The 19,916-nt window shown below is 37.1% G+C and overlaps 1 protein-coding gene across 4 annotated transcripts in view; it reads right to left on the bottom strand.

Annotated features, from left to right (window-relative positions):
* Positions 1–730: 730 nt before the first annotated feature.
* Positions 731–19,916, bottom strand: part of TM2D1 (TM2 domain containing 1) — a 48,590-nt gene continuing 29,404 nt past the window's right edge. Inside the window, exons 5-7 of one of the 4 annotated variants that reach the window (XM_005891232.2) lie at positions 16,117–16,190; positions 2,445–2,574; positions 731–1,057 (exon numbers count right to left, since the gene is read on the bottom strand). In XM_005891232.2, coding sequence (XP_005891294.1) covers positions 2,464–2,574; positions 16,117–16,190 — 185 coding nt within the window. In that variant the 3' untranslated portion in view covers positions 731–1,057; positions 2,445–2,463. Of the gene's footprint in view, positions 1,058–2,443; positions 2,575–4,399; positions 4,487–13,945; positions 15,524–16,116; positions 16,191–19,916 lie in introns of those variants that run through there. The other 3 variants (XR_011463699.1, XM_070367935.1, XM_070367934.1) reach the window with 3 other exon arrangements.

Raw genomic sequence — 19,916 nt, 5'->3', positions numbered from 1 at the left:
TTACTGTATGACTAACACATTAGTGAGCTAACTGTACTATACTGTATATTTTTGAGTGAGATGAGTGATGAAAGATTATGGTTTTTACTTTTGAGAAGCCCAGATCCCAGTAATTTTGAAATTGGTATGCCTGTTACTAAAGTAAGATATGACAGTATTATGGAGACATAACATTTCATGTATTTCCATCTTCTTAAAACCCTCTGAACACAGTAAAGAAAACCAGTGCTGAAGTACAAATGCTGCTTCCCTGAGACACTGGTGCATCACCTAAGACACTTGTGCCGGCATCTGCCGGGCAGTGCTAACAGATGGAAGACATTAATCATCTGCTTGGTGTTCCCACCTTGTCCATCCAGCTTCAAATATAACCACACTGAGCTACATGAGTCAGCATCTGGTCCCTCCAAAAGTTAGTGCATCACTTCTAAAGCAAAAAGGAAAAAGTTCACACTTCAGAACCCTGAATCACTGCCAGAAGTATCCATGGTGCATCAAAGTTTCAGACTCCCTGAAGATCTTTAGCTCCCTGGATACCAAAGTAAAGACAGATCTGAAAGCTACAAAAAAAAAAAAACAGGTAGGTGGTCATATACAGGACTGCAACCCCAAGCAATATAAATGGTATTTGTTCCCACCGTGGATTAACTGCTTTGAAGGATCAAAATACAGAAGACAGCAACATTCAACATTTAAGATGGTTTTCTTAATAAAAAAGCACTAAAAAATGTGAATAAGTCAAACTTTTTATTTTTCAGAAGCGAAAAGGACAAGTGGTGACTTGCCTTTGGAAAAGACATTAATATCAGGATAATCAACTATCTATCTCATAGAGACAGCAGCCTAAGAAAGACTCTATTATCATACAGTTCTCAAATAAGTTCTATTAAATAAATCTCAGAACAATATGTTTTTAACGAAAACCAACAAAACAAAGACATCGACAACAACAAAAAATATAAAAGCATCCATAAAGTGGTATTTGAAGAAAGAAAAAGGAAAATCTGGAAGTCTTATATATTGAGAGTTCTCTATTAAAATTGAGGAGGCCCAAATCCTAAAACAGAAAAGAAAAAAAAATGTTAAAACACAATCTTTTAAAAGAATCTAATGAGGTTTTTATAGATGCATGTTTTAATGCTTCAGTAATTCAAAACATTTTTTTTCACACTGGGAACACTTCTGTAAGTACTGCTGGAAATTATATGAACGATAACGCAGAGATATGCCTTCTCAATGGGCCCTTCAAGTTTTAAATTTGGGTCTGGAATCTCAATTAAATGTTTTTATAACAGGCTGCAGAAAATGGTATTGTTTTTTAAATTACATTTGCTTACTTTTTACACATTATAACTTTAAAACAGTCTATATACTTTAAAAAGAGAAACAACAATTTACATGTGAAAATAAGGTTATGTGAAATGACACAGTCCTTCTCATAAAGTAGGAGTAACAATTTCCAAAATGAAAATACTTAATACAAAATGAGGTAGTCATTGGGAGCTGGGGTGGGAAGTGGGGAACCACCAGGGAAGGCACAGAAAGCCTAGGTTCTAGACTCTGTTTTGTATTGATTAGCTGTCTATCTTAGTCTCAGCTTCCTTAGGTCTCAATTTCCTCCCTGGTAAGGAGAGGCAGATGGCTCGCTATGCTTTGTTTCAATTTTAAACCCAAGGGCTCTTACACTTTATAAGGAAAGATCTGTCACTGTTCAATCTTCAGGACAATAACTAGAAAGCATATCTCATAATTTTATTGGGAGAAAAGAAAAAAATCTACCTTAATGGCAAAATTATACTTCATATCCTATTTATACACGAAACACAGAAAGTGAATGATTATTCTCTTCCTGGCCTCCAGAAGCTCTCTCTGAAACAGAGTCAACTGAAAATCCTAGGATTATGACTGCGCCAAAACATCCAGCCTGTGTCTCTCTGCCTTACTGAAAGCTGCTAGACAGTTCTAAGGCCGATTAATAATTTTTGTGGGCAGGACCAAACTTCAGGTTAAAATAAGTACTTGTAACAGTTTCAGGGTTGAAACTCCATCAACTTTCAGGTTTAGGAAAGAAGAAGAGAAGAATGAAGTTTAAAGATCATACTGATCCTAAGAAGGATGGACAGCAGAAAAAATATGCTTTATTATCTATAACACATACTTTCATCATAACAATTATATAAACCTTTGGGCTCTTTTTGTTTTGATGTTGTTTTTTTCTTGTGAACTTTGTCCTTTAACTATATTCACTACAAAGCAGCAATATGAATTGTGAACTGCAAGAGCTATGTGCATATACAAAAATGCTTTATAAAAAGTTAAACCTGCATTTCCTGATAAACAAAAATACAGGTTTATAACACTAGACGATCTCTTAAATCTCCCCAGGCTCTCAAATTCTCATAATTTTATACAGATAAGTAAGATTACATATATATATCACTTACTGTTTCTTTTAAACAATATTCATGGATATAACTGTGTTTTCCTAAATGTCTCATTGGTAATACTCAGTCTTGTAAGTCTGGTTCCATAGTAATCTATAATGTAACTACTTCCATCTGAAGGTCCAACAATCTAGAAGAGAAAAGTTTGCAAATTACCCATTTTACAGAAGATACTTTAAAAATATTTTGAGTTTACTTCTCTCAGGTGTTAATAAAATTACTTCAGTAGCACCAGAAATATAACTTAAACTAACTCAAGCAAAAAAAGTAATTTAGTAGTTCATGCAGCTGAAAAGGGCACTGGGGAAGCTCACAGGATTAAGAGAGCTGGGGGAACTAAGGCCTCAAGAACTGAAATGCCACACCACATGAGGCCCTTGGTTTGGCTTCCCTGCCTTTATTCCAGACACGTGTTCCCAATTGATTGCCAACTTCTAGATACATATCTTGGCAGTTTCCAACAGAATATAAAATTTTCTTCCTCAGTGTATATACATCAATTTCAGGGAAGAACTTTGACGGATGTGCCTGGTTTTTATGCCTGTTGCTGAACAAATTACTGTATCCAAGGGAATAGGATTAATATTGGCCAAGCCAGGCTCCCTCTGGGAGATGATGTAATATGACTGACAGTCCTACCAGAACCACATGGAATGGAAAAGGAAGAAATAAACTCACTCACACACACACACAAACACACACACTCATCAAAAGAGTCTTGTCCATATAATCACATTTGTGACAATCCACTTAACATGATCTCTACAACTTATCCTTTAAGATAATAATCTTCAAACTGCAGCCTTAGGGGTACACAGGGATTTACAAAGGTATATGCAGGCCCAGATAGCTGCAAGGGAATCCATTTTGAGATCCTTAATTCACATAAATACTCTTTGTGAAAATGATCCACCTGATATCACACTAGAATAAAAGCATCATGCTAGGTCCCAAGCCCACTTCCCTTTCCCTGTGGTCCTTTCTCCAACTTGACAACAGTAAAGCATACCTCCCCCATCAAAATACACTGAGTCTCATGATGGCATATTGCCTTGAGGTACAAAAATCTCTGATGTGTCAAAGAAGGGGATAATTCAAAATATTGGAGCCAGGGATGTCTTTTAATCAAGAGTCCAAAAATACTCTCTGTTACTTGTTTAAAAGATGCATCCCTAGTAAAATTTGACTTTTTTTTAGCTTACAAATTATTTGCTAATATCTGTAACATGTTTATGCTATTTTGATCAAATTATATATAAATAATTACATTAAGTGGATATTTTAAATTCTATGCTATTTGTGTTCTGTGGATACATTTTAAAACAAATGTAACAGTTTTATTTAAATATGTCAATATTTACAAACTAGAAATGATATTCTTTGCAACTTTTTAAGCTTATGATGGAAAACTGAAAATGTCAACTTGAAACATGTGAGGATAGGGATTTTCTTAAGAAAAAAATTCTTTTAGGGGTTATGCAACCAGAGTTTAAAGAACACTACTATAGAGCATTCATCATTTTAAAGATAAATTTGGTTTTAAAGGCTATTCAACAAATAGTTAATTCCTACAGTCCAGGCACCATGCTAGACATTATACACAAAACAGTGAATAAGACAATCTGCCAACAGGGAGTTTATTCTAGTGAACTATAAATGTTAATATTCAAATAATACCAGACACCTTGCTAGGTGCTATCATGTACTTGAACTTCCTCGAAAGATCAAATTGCTTTGTCTTGACATTTATGAATGTGATTAATGAATTTACATAAAAATTAAAAGATTTTCAATGGCAAAGTCACAGAGGAAACTAGTATGTATATTAAGCAAAGAAAGAAAGGAATGGGTGACTAGAATTTACAACGTTTTGAGACTCTACAAAAGAAACAAAGAAAAAGGAAAGCCTAGCAAGTAGAAATAGGTTAAATCACGTGGTTAAGAACTGGCCTAACCTGGAACACGTGCGTAGATTGGAACAAGGCCTTTGCCCTATTATCTTTTTCTTCCTATGCCATCTCCTCTGACACTCTCACTTACTTCTGTCAAAAAAAAAAAAAAGATTTCAACAGTTGAAAATAAGGAACAAAGATGATTGGATAGCCTTTTACTATCATGCATTTCTAATAAGTCCGCCCACGGCTCACTTGACTTTCTCAGGAAATATAACTATTTAACTAAAAACTGATTAGGGCCTAGATGTTTTACAGTCTTGGCAAATTAGCAGTTAACACATAGAAGAATGATATGATATTGTCTTGGTCTTTTGTTCCCCCTGTCCTGTAGATAAGTTAGCCCTAAAGATTACAGTTTTATTACCTGGTAATACATGGTCCAATTTTGTATATAATTTAGCAATCTTATTATAGTATTTCTTTCCCTTCAAACTTTGTAATTCTGGCTCCTCAACAACTGGTTCTATTGTGGTAGATCCTCTTTCCACAGATTTGATTCAGCCTGGGCATGTAATCAATCACCGGTGAGATGATAATCTATGAGACAAGTTCAGTGGGAGGCTTATCTGCTTTTAAGAAGGTGTGTGTGAGGAAAAAGGTGTTTTTCCACCTCTGAAAGTAACGATACAAGAAGTGATCCTAATCAATGGAGCTGGAGATAGCAAAGGGAAGGAAGGAAGAATGGAAGAAAAGAGGGAGAGAAGGAAGGGAAGGAGGGAATAAAGGACTTGGGTCTTTAAGTTCTAAATTAACAAATCTTAGAACTACCAAATCTCCCGATTCTTGGTATAGAAGATGTACGGCCATCTGTTCACTGACAACAAAGTATGAACCCTAAAATTATGCTTATTTCCCTGCTAAGAAATAGCCTGAAGCCAAATTCTACTTCATGAAGTATTTCTGTCTGATAAACTGGGGCAGATTTCTGAAGTCTATGGGGAGAAGAAAGACCACTTAACAATTAATGGACCAGTAGGTTGCTACAGGCCTTCATCTTCCAAGAGGGGAATCAGGAGGGCCACTCTGCTGTGAAAAGCTATTCTATACAAAGAGGTGTTAACGTATCTTGTGTGAGAAGCCCTAACGCCACAAGAAAGCAACTTCATATCCTTCTATATGAGCTTCCTGAGGCTACTGTAACAAATAACCACAAAGTCAGTGGATTAAAACAATAGACATTTACTCTCACAGTTCTGGGCCCCTTAGGTCTAAAATCAAGGTATCAGTAAAGCCACATGCCCTGCAGAGACTGTGGGGGAGAATCCATTCTAAGGCACCCCTTGGCATTGCTTGGCTTGTGGCCATATCACCCTGATCTCTTGGGGTGAAGGTCTTCACATCACCTTCTTTACTGTGTGTGTGTCTGTGTTTTGTCAATGACACGTCATTATCTGGCCCATCCAGATAATCTAAAATAATCTCTTCATATCAAGATACTTAATTTAATCACATCTGCAGAGACCCTTTTTTCCAAATAAGACAATATTCACAGGTTCCGGGGATTTGATACAGGCATCTTTCATCTTATCACACCCCTATTCTATGAAGATCGCTGGTGGTGGTTTGGAGGAATTGGGTGAAATTTAATTTCTTCTTTCCTGTCATTTCTGATTGTTTTCAACCATGAAATTTTATTTGCAGCTTAAATGCAAAAAAGAAAACCTTTGAATTGTTTACTTAAAGAAGTAGGCTTTTCGATAGGTGGAAAGTCTATAGCAAGAAGAGTAAGTCAGAAAACTCTAGAAGTTCACATGAAAGTCAAGAATGTTAAGCAGTGATCACTAAATTTCCTGTTTTTCTGTTCTTAATCTTTCATCTCCACTATCAGTTCAGTCGCTCAATCGTGTCCGACTCTTTGCGACTCCATGAACCGCAGCACGCCAGGCCTCCCTGTCCATCACCAACTCCCGGAGTCTACCCAAACCCGTGTCCATCGAGTCAATGATGCCATCCAACCATCTCATCCTCTGTCGTCCCCTTCTCCTCCTGCCCTCAATCTGTCCCAGCATCAGGGTCTTTTCCAATGAGTCAGCTCTTCGCATCAAGTGGCCAAAGTATTAGAGTTTCAGCTTTAACATCAGTCCTTCCAATGAATACCCAGGACTGATCTCCTTCAGGATAGACTGGTTGGATCTCCTTGCAGTCCAAGGGACTCTCAAGAGTCTTCTCCAACACCACAGTTCAAAAGCATCAATTCTTCGGTGCTCAACTTTCTTTATAGTCCAACTCTCACATCCATACATCTCCACTATAATTCTCCATAATCCCAGTCGCCCACCCATAGGTACCCACACAAATAATGGGCATATATTTAACTTGGTATATGACTTGGATATTTATTCTTGAAAAACATTTTATTTTCTTTGGATATCCATTTTTAATTATCCAAATGATACTGTTGTAGATCTTGTTCAATTTCAAACAATTTTCACAGTACACTAAGATGTTAGGACATTTCCATGGTAGCTGTATGTACAACAGGTAAGTGCTTGTAGCTGCTGCCTGGTGTTACAGAGGATATATCCATATATCCATTCTCCACATCTAGGTTAATTCTAACTTCCTCCTACCACAAACAGTACTACAACAGTTGTCCCCTGTCCCTGGTGGAGAGAAGGATGAACATTTGGGGGTAAATAAGTACCTCTTTATATATACATTAGTTATTTGGGTGATTTTGTGAATCACCTTTAGTTTACTGGGCTCATTTAACTATTAAATTCCCTATTACCTTATTGATTTGCATATTTCACATATAAATTCCTATTGTTAGCGTCCCCAGTGGCTCAAGCAGTAAAGAATCCACCTGCAATGCAGAAGATGCAGGAGACCTGGGTTTGACCCCTGGGTCAGGAAGATCCCGGGAAGGAGGAAATGGCAACCCACTCCAGTATTCTTGCCTGGAGAATCCCATGAAAAAAGGAGCCTGGAAGGCTATAGTCCATAGGGTCGCAAAGAGTCAGACATGACTGAGCAACTGAGCCCACATCCCCCACAGCGTTCTTTAACTCAGCCTATTAACTGTTATTTGGTCAGTCCATGGTATCCTTTTTAGAAATGATTAAAATTTCTTAATTTTAATGTATCAAATTAAATAATTTTTTTCTTTATGGTTTGTTTCTGGGATCTTGTTTAAGAAGACAACCCATCTAATGTCATGAAGATATTTTCTTCAATTAGCTTTATATCAAAGTTTATCTTCTCCTAAGTAGTTACCCTCAAAGAACTGAATAAGGGCTTAAACTGATACTTGTACACATATATTCACTGCAGCATTATTCACAACAGCCAAAATGTGGAAACAACCCAAGTGTCTATCAACAGATGAACGGATAAAAGAAATGTGGTATATACGTACAATGGAACGTTATTATTCAGCCATAAAAAGGAATGAAATTCTGATACATGCCACAATATCAATGAACCTTGAAAACACTGTGCAAAGTGAAATAAACCAGACATAAAAGGACAAATAGTATATGATTCCACTTACATGAAATATCTAGAAAGCAAGCAAATTCTTTGGGATATAGTAGATTGGAGGTTACCAGTGACTAGGGGATGGAGAAAAGAGGACTTGCTGCTTAATGGATGTAGAGTTTCTGTTTTGGGAGATGAAATAGATACTGGAGACAGCTGCATAACACTGTAAATGTAATTAATGCCAAAGAACTGTACACTTAAACAGGTTAAAATGGCAAATTTAGTATTGTATATATATTTTTTACCACAAAGAAAAGAGCTTACTTTATTTGAACTTTAGTAATGTTGTAGTTTTGTTTGTAATTTATAAACTTTTGATTTTGTTACTAGAAAATGTATTTTTGTTTTTATATATTTAATTAGCATTCTAACAAAAATAAGTTAAAGGAAAAAAAGATGGTTACCAGTTCAGTTAAATTCAGTCACTAAGTCGTGTCCAACTCTTTACGACCCCATGAACCGCAGCATGCCAGGCCTCCCTGTCCATCACCAACTCCTGGAGTTTACCCAAACCCACGTCCATTGAGTCAGTGATGCCATCCAACCATCTCATCCTCTGTTGTCCCCCACTCCTCCTGCCCTCAATCTTTCCCAACATCAGGGTCTTTTCCAATAAGTCAGCTCTTTGCATCAGGTGGCCAAAGTGTTGGAGTTTCAGCTTCATATCAGTCCTTCCAATGAACACCCAGGACTGATTTCCTTTAGGATGGACTGGTTGGATCTCCTTGCAGTCCAAGGGACTCTCAAGAGTCTTCTCCAACACCACAGTTCAAAAGCATCAATTCTTCTGTGCTCGCTTTCCTTATAGTTCAACTTTCACATCCATACATGACCACTGGAAAAACCATAGCCTTGATTAGATGGACCTTTGTCGGCAAAGTAATGTCTCTGTTTTTTAATATGCTGTCTAGGTTGGTCATAACTTTCCTTCCAAGGAGTAAGCATCTTTTAATTTCATGGCTGCAATCACCATCTACAGTGATTTTGGAGCCCAAAAAGATGAAGTCAGCCACTGTTTCCACTGTTTCCCCATCTATTTCCCATGAAGTGATGGGAGCAGATACCATGATCTCAGTTTTCTGAATGTTGAGTTTTAAGCCAACTTTTTCACTCTCCTCTTTCACTTTCATCAAGAGGCTCTTTAGTTCTTCTTCACTTTCTGCCATAAGGGGTGGTGTCATCTGCGTATCTGAGGTTACTGATGTTTCTCCTGGCAATCTTGATTCCAGCTTGTGCTTCCTCCAGCTCAGTGTTTCTCATGATGTACTCTGCATATAAGTTAAATAAGTCAGGTGACAATATATAGCCTTGATGTATGCCTTTTCCTATTTGGAACCAGTCTGTTGTTCCATGTCCCGTTCTAACTGTTGTTCCTGATCTGCATACAGATTTCTCAAGAGGCAGGTCAGGTGGTCTGGTATTCCTATCTCTTTCAGAATTTTCCAGTTTATTGTGATCCACACAGTCAAAGGTTTTGGCATAGTCAATAAAGCAGAAATAGATGTTTTTCTGGAACTCTCTTGCTTTTTCCATGATCCAGCAGATGTTGGCAATTTGATCTCTAGTTCCTCTGCCTTTTCTAAAACCAGCTTGAACTTCTGGAAATTCACATATTGCTGAAGCCTGGCTTGGAGAATTTTAAGCATCACTTTACTAGTGTGTGAGATGAGTGCAATTGTGTGGTAGTTTGAGCATTCTTTGGTTACCAGTAAGTACTTTTAAACCTAAACTTTATCAAACAGATGTGATCCCTTAGTTACTTACTGGCTTTGCCTTGTTGTTGAAGTCAGATGGCTTAGATAACTCAAATATCTTAAAATTTAAAATGTTATGATGAATTAATGAGTGAAGGACAAAAACAAACACTTCATGCAATTCTATCAATGTATCATTTTACTATCTAATCCATTTAAGAGTTTCTTCCATATAAAGAATGTAAATATTAACACTGGCAAGATCATATCATCTCCTGAAGAGCTATTAACCTGGTGAAAAAGTAAAATGACACAGCTGTCTGCAATTAGAGGATAATGATGCAACCTGTGTCCATCCCAATTCTCCAAAGAAGTAAATTCACATTCTCTTAAAAGTTAAATTACATGTTTGTGTCCAGAGCTGACTTCTATGTCGTTAATTTTAATATGAGACCATTAAAAAATCTAATTACTCATATTTTAATTAAGCACTAAAATTCCCACACAGTGCCAGAAATTATACAGTCAGATCCCCTGACTTCATTTGACTTAAACACTGGTTAGTATTAATCCTAAATGACCATTATAAACATCACTCCTCAAGAAATGAATAAGATTTAGCATTCTGTCTCCTGAGGAAAACACATCACTGGGCTCAGTCTCAGGACTACTATGTTTTTTGAACATTCCTTTAATTCACTAAATAAAAATCAGCCCACAGGTAAGTGAACTAAGTGAAATCTACCTAATTAAGATCATGTGACAAAGTAGAGACTACCCAAATTATCATCAGTTTCCTCAGTTTTTCAGGTCATTTCCTCAATATATCACTCCAGAGTTAAATAAATAAGAGAAAACTTGTTGGAACATTTGGTATTTAGTTTTTATATCAGAGAAGGCAATGGCACCCCACTCCAGTACTCTCCTAGAAACTTCCATGGACGGAGGAGCCTGGTGGGCTGCAGTCCATGGGGTCGCTAAGAGTCGGACGAGACTGAGAGACTTCACTTTCACTTTTCACTTTCATGAATTGGAGAAGGAAATGGCAACCCACTCCAGTGTTCTTGCCTGGAGAATCCCAGGGACAGGGGAGCCTGGTGGGCTACCATCTATGGGGTCGCACAGAGTCGGACACGACTGAAGCGACTTAGCAGCAGCAGCAGCAGTTTTTATATATTGCTGTCCTACAGCTAGTGAACTGTCAAGGACATTGACCAACATTTCCAGTACTGGAAACAGATTTAGAGTGATTACACATTTAGTCCTTCTTTTGATCAAGACCATGTATTTCATGGAGTAAGGGCACAGGTTATGTCTTTGACCAAATCAACTGGCTTACACAGAAGTGAACCTATAACCTGAATCTTATTTATGCTCTGAACTGAAAAGCCTAGGCTCTTAAAATTTCAGTAAAATTCAAGAATTTAGACAAGATAAATCAAGATAACTCTTCTTTTATTTTCAGCCTGCAGTTCCCAAGGAGACATATATAGATATAGATATAGATATAGATATAGATATAGATAGGCTGCCCAGCATGGCTTATGGCTTACGGGATTTTAGCTCCCGGATCATGGACTCAAATAGGTCCTTGGCAGTGAGAGCATGGAGTCCTAACCATTGGACTGCCAGAGAATTTCTCCAATGAGATATTTCTGATAATAAGTGGGATGTTATTCTCACAACACTTCTGAGAGAGTAAGATTCTAAGTTTCTTTAGGGCAAGGACCCCAACTTATACCTAAATGGCGCTAAGTCATTTTCACTTACGGTATAAAACCTACTATTTATACTTTATCATACCACCTTTTATTTTTGTTCATTAGCTCATGTGCCCTATGAAATTTAGAACTTTAAAGACCTAAAGAAAAGCACTCACTTTTTTAAAACTTTCGTTTTTAGCCTATCTTCCCAATAATTGGCACAAAGACATAGTTTTCACAAGTTACACTGCATTCAGCTCAAATCAGCAAAAATTTTGAGAGAATATGTTAAGCATACTATTAGTACTACAAGAGATTAATAAAAATATTTTTTCTCAAGGAATTTATGTGTGAAAAATCAAACCTGGTATGTAAAAGCTAAAAAAAATAATACAAAAACAATATATAACCCAGTGTTAAATGAGTTACATATGTGTGTGTATTCAGTGGCTCAGTCGTGTCTGACTCTTTGCAACCCCACGGACTGTAGCCTATCAGACTCCTCTATCCATGGAATTTTCCAGGCAAGAACACTGGAGGGGGCTACCATTTCCTACTCCAAGGGATCTTCCTGATCCAGGGATTAAACTCAGGCTTCTTCGTCTTCTGCGCTGGCATGTGGATTCTTTACTACTGCACCACCTGGGAAGTTCCCCAAGTTACATTTATTAAATGCCAAACTAATGAAATATTTAATAAATTTATAAAATTAAAACTGTCTTGGAGATTATATTGCTTTGTATATTTTGCTACTTATATAGTTAATAGTCTTTTAAGGAAATCTACTCTGCAATGTTGATAGGAATGAAAATGAATTTTTAAAAATTATCACAAAGAATCTTGACATACTTCATTTTAACAACTTTCTACATTCCAACACATATTTCCATTTTCCCTCTACTCATCTTCATCTTTCTGATTTGTGGCTGTCTTGTCTCTACTTAACAGAATAAATTTTCTTTTCTTTCTGTTGGTGAAGGACACATCAGTGGTTTTGATGTAATTAAAAATGTTCATTGTGTGAGTGAGAAAAGAGGTTTAAATAAAATCAAATATTCTCATATTTTTTCTGATAAAAAAACCAAATTACCTAATTTATCCTTCTCGATATGTATGAATATATATAAGCATCAGTTCAGTTCAGTCGCTCAGTCGTATCCGACTCTTCCCGACCCCATGAATCACAGCACGCCGGGCCTCCCTGTCCATCACCAACTCCCAGAGTTCACTCAGACTCACGTCCATCGAGTCAGTGATGCCATCCAGCCATCTCATCCTCTGTCGTCCCCTTCTCCTCCTGCCCCAATCCCTCCCAGCATCAGAGTCTTTTCCAATGAGTCAACTCTTCACATGAGGTGGCCAAAGTACTGGAGTTTCAGCTTCAGCATCATTCCTTCCAAAGAAATCCCAGGGCTGATCTCCTTCAGAATGGACTGGTTGGATCTCCTTGCAGTCCAAGGGACTCTCAAGAGTCTTCTCCAACACCACAGTTCAAAAGCATCAATTCTTCGGCGCTCAGCCTTCTTCACAGTCCAACTCTCACAGCCATACATGACCACAGGAAAAACCATAGCCTTGACTAGACGAACCTTTGTTGGCAAAGTAATGTCTCTGCTTTTCAATATGCTATCTAGGTTGGTCATAACTTTCCTTCCAAGGAGTAAGCGTCTTTTAATTTCATGCCTGCAGTCACCATCTTCAGTGATTTTGGAGCCCAAAAAAATAAAGTCTGACACTGTTTCCACTGTTTCCCCATCTATTTCTCATGAAGTGATGGGACTGGATGCCATGATCTTTGTTTTCTGAATGTTGAGCTTTAAGCCAACTTTTTCACTCTCCACTTTCACTTTCATCAAGAGGCTTTTTAGTTCCTCTTCACTTTCTGCCATAAGGGTGGTGTCATCTGCACATCCGAGGTTATTAACATTTCTCCCGGCAATCTTGATTCCAGCTTGTGTTTCTTCCAGTCTGGCGTTTCTTCCAGTCCAGCGTTTCTCATGATGTACTCTGCATATAAGTTAAATAAGCAGGGTGACAATATACAGCCTTGACGGACTCCTTTTCCTATTTGGAACCAATCTGTTGTTCCATGTCCAGTTCTAACTGTTGCTTCCATAAATTAGTGTTTTAAAATTTTCAGACCTGCCTTATGAATAACTATATACACAGCTGCTGCTAAGTTGCTTCAGTCATGTCCGACTCTGTGCGAACCCATAGACGGCAGCCCACCAGGCTCCCCCAACCTTGGGATTCTCCAGGCAAGAACACTAGAGTGGGTTGCCATTTCCTTCTCCAATGCATGAAAGTGAAAAGTGAAAGTGAAGTCACTCATTGTGTCCGACTCTTAGCAACCACCTGGACTGCAGCCTACCAGGCTCCTCTGTCCATGGGATTTTCCAGGCAAGAGTGCTGGAGTAGGGTGCCATTGCCTTCTCCAATATACACAGCAGTTATACACAAAGTTGCATATAACTGAAAAACTGTATCACTGATTTAAACTCTGTTGAACGCACACAACAAATGAATTAATTCTACGTACTGTTTTATACCATTCATTCACACAGTGCTATTTGCGTATTTTTTAAGAAAAAACTTCAAAAGTTTACTAACAGATAAACTCATGAAAGCATTTTTAGTAAGTATAGATATATTTAAAGCTTACTTACCTTAGTAATATATGCATTATACTTTATATTGTTTCAGTTCAAAGATGAAATAACCAGACCTATTTTTTTAAGGAGGATTTTCCTGGATTTTTCTTATAAACACTGTGAAGTAAAGTATGTTTTTATAAGTCTTGAGTTCATGCACAATATAGTTCTGGGATCACAGCCCAAAAGAAAAAACACTGCAATTCATTGATGAATAATATTTAATGGTAAAAAGAAAAGAATTAGGGATGGACAAAATAAAGAAGAAAAGAAGAATAAACAAAGATGACAGAATGTAAAAGGTTTATGAGAAATTGAAAAAGTATATCCAAGACAAAAATATTAACATAATTTATGATATTTATAGTAACAACTTACTTGACTGAAAAAATAATTATCTAAATCTAATACAGTCAACATCACATGTCAAATATATTAAACAACAGGTAGAATAAGGCTATATATCTTACTTGGCTACTTTTGAAAAATGACTAATTTTTGCCTGGTCTGAAAGCAGTCTACAGTGGTCATCCCTATTAAAATGTCTTATTTAGGGAAACCTAGTGTAGAAATTCAAACATTCTAAATCTCCCTCAATAATTTGTCGATGTGATAGTCTCAATTCTAGATATTTAAGAAAAGAACTATTAGTTCTGAAAAGTTCATGTATATGTGTACCAGAAAATAGTGGTTGAATCAACAAATAAGCTCTATAATTTGACATAAATAAAGCTACAAAGCACTGATATCACCAAAGAAAGAACCTAGTGTGAAATATTAACTAAATGGTTGGGTTTTAAAGACATTGAATTCTGTATACCTTAAAGAATCCCAATAGTACATTAAATTCCTTGGATCCTTATTTAAGTGAGAAACCCATTTCCAAGCATATGTGCAGAAGAACCTTAGCCTCTTCATGCCTGCTTGCCTGTCCCACAGTCAGAGAAGGCAGGATATTTGGTTAGGCATATGTTTATGAATAAAGACAGGAAAATTCCAACTTTAAAACCAAATATTTTCCTTGTTTAATTCTGGTATCTTATTGGTCCATATGTTGCCTCCTCCTCACAGTATGGTCCCCTCCTCACAGTATGTTACCAAAAGTCTCCTAGATTTTGACTTTCTTTTAGAGCATAAGGATAACATCAAGCAGACAGAATTAAGGAATGGAAATACTGTATGAAAAAGAAGAGCAAAACTGAAGATAATCTCAATACACACTGACACACTTGCTGGAGAATTAGGTGCTCCATAAATGCTTACTGAAAGGCTGTTTTGTGACATTTGTTGTGATAAATTCATCTCTTCTCTAATTTAAGAATCCCCCTGAGTTAACCACAACCAGTTCAGTATAATTTAATAGGAAATATCTGGTGGACTTTTGAATGCTTAAGGTTAGCATTCCACAAACCTCTGCAGCAGGAGAAAATGAGGCTAACACAGAGAAGCAGAGATGAAGAGGAGGGGAGTGGTGAGCACATTTGACTGTATGGATTTGGTCTTGTCCAATACCAGCCCCACTCCTGGATTTTCCAGAGCGCTCCCAGACATTCCTGTTTTCTTTTTAGGCTGCAGCTTGCTGGATTTCAGTTTCTACAATATGCAACCAAGAGAATACTAGTATAGAGAACCTGTCCAGTGCAAAAAAAAATTTGGTTTCTGCCTCTACATATTCATATGTAAATACAAGACTCCCACCAGTATCCTTTTACAGTGAGTGACAATGCAGCTGTAACAGGAAAAGAGACAATAAGTTGGAAATATTTATAACCTTAATCCCTCTTAGAGGTTCATAGTACAAATCTTTAAGCGTCTGAGAAATTCTCCAGTAAAGAAATCTGTATCTCAGCTGCACTCACATTTACAAATCATACTTGAGCACAGATCCTTAACTAATACAATATTGTAAAGTTTAAAAATAAAATAAAATTAAAAAAATAAAGAGAAATGAAACCTTTTCTCTATTTAAAAAAAAAAAAAAAAGAAGTTCTTATGTCTTTTAGAACTACTAATTGAGCACAGGTTGGAAAATGCTACTTGAAAACATGGCCATGGATCCTTTAGATCTAGCATTTGAAGAAAAATGAAAAAGCATTCCTACCTGCTTTCTAACATACTTAAAATGTACCTCAGAACTCAAATTTGAATGTAAAAGTAGTTTGTCTTCTAGATTGAAACTAACTCACCTGCATTGAAATAAGAATGAAATCAATTAGGCTCCCAATTCCACAAAACCCCACAGTGCAAAACTTTAACAAACCTAGAAAAGAAGGTAAAGTCATTTACAACCTGGAAAACCTTATAAATATTAATAAACTTTTCCATTTCCCAATAAATCATTACATATACCACAAATGCTTTATATCAAGAGTATAAAATTAACACTTAAAAAAAAAAATCAAATCTTCACCTAAAAATATGAGAAAAGTTTAAAAGACCCTCTAAATAGAAAAACTACAAAAAATGATTCATTCACTTAAACAATACAATCTGAAGTAAAAACTCAATGTAATCTTACAAAATTTCTTAAAAGAAAAGGCCTAAGAAAATAAATCTTTAAATCTCAGCACACAGAGTTACAGAACATCTTTTAGTCCTAAACCCTTATATATGTACACTTAATACACTGTAGATACAAATTTTAATATATATTTATAGTAGAAAGTTAAATATTGTCAAGGCATAACAAAGTAATCTGGAAAAAATACACTGATCTTTTAACTAAGTAGCAAAATGCTATTAGTAACCTAATTATCTTCAATTTATTCTATACATTTTTCCTAAGCATCTTATGTTTCTTATTAGCTCTATAGTCAAAATCACCAATTCTGTGTACATCTCTGTCCTTGGCTCCAACCTTAGAGCTACAGTACTAAACCAGATGATAACAGAGCATAGAATCTAGGACATATAATAATACAACATAAAAACATGATGATGAAATCAGAAGAGGCAGATTGAGGGTGGAGGGTGGGATGAGTAATCTCTCTCCTATATTTAAACCTGAGCTGCTCTCCAGACATCCCATTTGAGATATAAAGATGATATGAAGCAAGACTCTTCGTGAAAGGGTAGTTCTAAGCATCAACTACAAACAGATGCCAGCTAAAATTGTAAGAATGGATGAGATCACCTCCTGGCACACATTTGGAAATATACAAGTAAGACTGAAATATGTGGGTAAATTAGATGATTTCCCACCCCCCCCCATTAGTATTAGATATACAGTAGAACAATGATCTAAGTACTGGGATAACACATGCTGGAAATAATTTCCAAAATATTAAAATATAGATACTACATAAAATAATGCTTTTGGTTCTCTTCAAAACACTTATCACCTACCTCATATTTTACATTTGTTTACCATCTGTCTCATGAAAGTCCCCTTAGAGAAGGGTCTTTTATCTGTCTTGTTTACTTCTGTGTCCTTAGTACCTACAACATTGCCTGGCACATGGGGATGCTCAATATTTGTTGAAATGAATAAGTTCTCTCAACCTTTTTGTTTCCTAAAGATCCCGAACTTTTTATTCACCATCTTATACAACAATTCCTTTAATTATTTTTTCATTAATTGCACTTTATTATAGCTGTCCAAGGAAATTCACTCATTCAGTATATGTATTATATCCATTCACTCATTTATTTCTGAATTGCATTCCTCTTCACAGAGTATTTTGGAAATATCACAGTTTCCCTTCCTTCAATTTGTTTATAAAAAGAACATTAAGAATGGATCATGGACTTCTCTGGTGGTCCAGTTCAGTTTGGTCACTCAGTCGTGTCCAACTCTTTGTGACCTCATGGACTGCAGCATGCCAGGCTTCCCTGTCCATCACTAACTCCCAGAGCCTACTCAAACTCATGGCCATCGAGTCGGTGATGCCATCTAACCATCTCATCCTCGGTCGTCTTGTTCTGTTCCCACATTCAATCTTTCCCAGCATCAGGGTCTTTTCCAATGAGTCAGTTCTTCCCATCAGGTGGCCAAAGTATTGGAGTTTCAGCTTCAGCATCAGTCTTTCCAATGAATATTCAGGACTGATTTCCTTTAGGATTGACTGGTTGGATCTCCTTGCAGTTCAAGAGACTCTCAAGAGTCTTCTCCAACACCACAGTTCAAAAACATCAATTCTTTCGTGCTCAGCTTTCTTTATACTCCCACTCTCACATCCACACATGACTACTGGAAAAACCATAGCTTTGACTAGATGGACCTTTGCTGGCAAAGTAATGTCTCTGCTTTTTAATATGCTATCTAGGTTGGTCATAGCTTTTCTTTCAAGGAGAAGTGCCTTTTAATTTCATGGCTACAGTCACCATCTGCAGTGATTTTGGAGCCCAAGAAAATAAAGTCTCTCACTGTTTTCAGTGTTTCCCCATCTATTTGCCATGAAGTGATGGGACCAGATGCCATGATCATAGTTTTCTGAATGCTGAGTTTTAAGCCAACTTTTTCACTCTCCTCTTTCACTTTCATCGTAAGGTTCTTTAGTTCTTCTTTGCTTTTGGCCATAAGGATGGTGTCATCTGCATATCTGAGGTTTTTGCTACTTCTCCCAGGAATACTGATTCCAGCTTGTGCTTCATCCAGCCCAGCATTTCGCATGATGTACTCTGCATATAAGTTAAATAAGCAGGGTGACAATATACAGCCTTCACCTACTTCTTTCCCAATTTGGAACCAGTTTGTTGTTCCATGTCCAGTTCTAACTGTTGGTTCTTGACCTACATACAGATTTCTCAAGAGGCAGGTCAGGTGGTCTGGTATTCCCATCTCTTGAAGAATTTTTCAGTTTATTGTGATCCACACAGTCAAAGACTTTGGCATAGTCAATAAAGCAGAAGTAGATGTTTTTCTAGAACTCTCTTGCTTTTTCTGTGATCCAACGAATGTTGGCAATTTGATCTCTTGTTCCTCTACCTTTTCTAAATCCAGCTTGAACATCTGGAGGTTCATGGTTCATGTACTCTTGAAGCCTGGATTGGAGAATTTTGAGCATTACTTTGCTAGCATGTGAGATGAGTACAACTGTGCAATAGTTTGAGTATTCTTTGGAATTGCCTTTCTTTGGGATTGGAATGAAAACTAACATTTTCCAGTCCTGTGGCTTCTGCTTAGTTTTCTGAATTTGCTTGTAAATTGAGTGAAGCACTTTAACAGCATCATCTTTTAGGATTTGAAATAGCTCAGCTGGAATTTCATCATCTCTACTAGCTTTGTTCATAGTGATGCTTCCTAAGGCCCACTTGACTTTGCACTCTAGGATGTCTGGCTCTAGGTGAGTGATCACACCATCTTGGTTATCTGGGTCATTAAGATCTTTTTTGTACAGTTCTTCTGTGTATTCTTGCCACATCTTCTTAATATCTTCTGCTTCTCTTAGGTCCATACCGTTTCTGTCCTTTATTGCGCCCATCTTTACGTGAAATGTTCCCTTGGTATCTATAATTTTCTTGACAAGATCTCTAGTCTTTCCCATTCTATTGTTTTTCTCTATTTCTTTGCATTGATCACTTAGGGAGACTTTCTTATCTCTCCTTGCTAATCTTTCAAACTCCGTATTTAGATGGATATATCTCTCCTTTTCTCCTTTGCCTTTTGCTCCTCTTCTTTTCACAGCTATTTGTAAGACCTCCTCAGACAACCATTTTGTTTCCTAAGGCCCACATGACTTCGCATTCTGGTGGTCCAGTGCTTAAGAATTTGCCTGCCAATGTAGGGGTCATGTGTTTGATCCCTGGTCCGGGAATATTCCACAGGCCACTGGGCAACTAAGCCCTTGCACTACAACTATTGAGCCTGCAAGCCACAACTAGAAAGCAGCCCCCACTCACCACAACCGGAAAAGCCCGCGTGCAACAACAAAGACCCAGCACAGCCAAAAAGAGATGGTTTGAAAAACGTTTGTCTTCAATGAACTGCTACTCTATGAAGAAAATGGAACGGTGCCAGTGCCTTTGCCCTTATGATGCCCTCTTC

Source organism: Bos mutus, chromosome 3 (genome assembly GCF_027580195.1).
Source record: "Bos mutus isolate GX-2022 chromosome 3, NWIPB_WYAK_1.1, whole genome shotgun sequence".
Lineage (NCBI taxonomy): Eukaryota > Metazoa > Chordata > Mammalia > Artiodactyla > Bovidae > Bos > Bos mutus.
The sequence above is the reverse complement of the archived record's forward strand: the minus strand, read 5'-3'. Positions and strand labels throughout refer to the sequence as shown.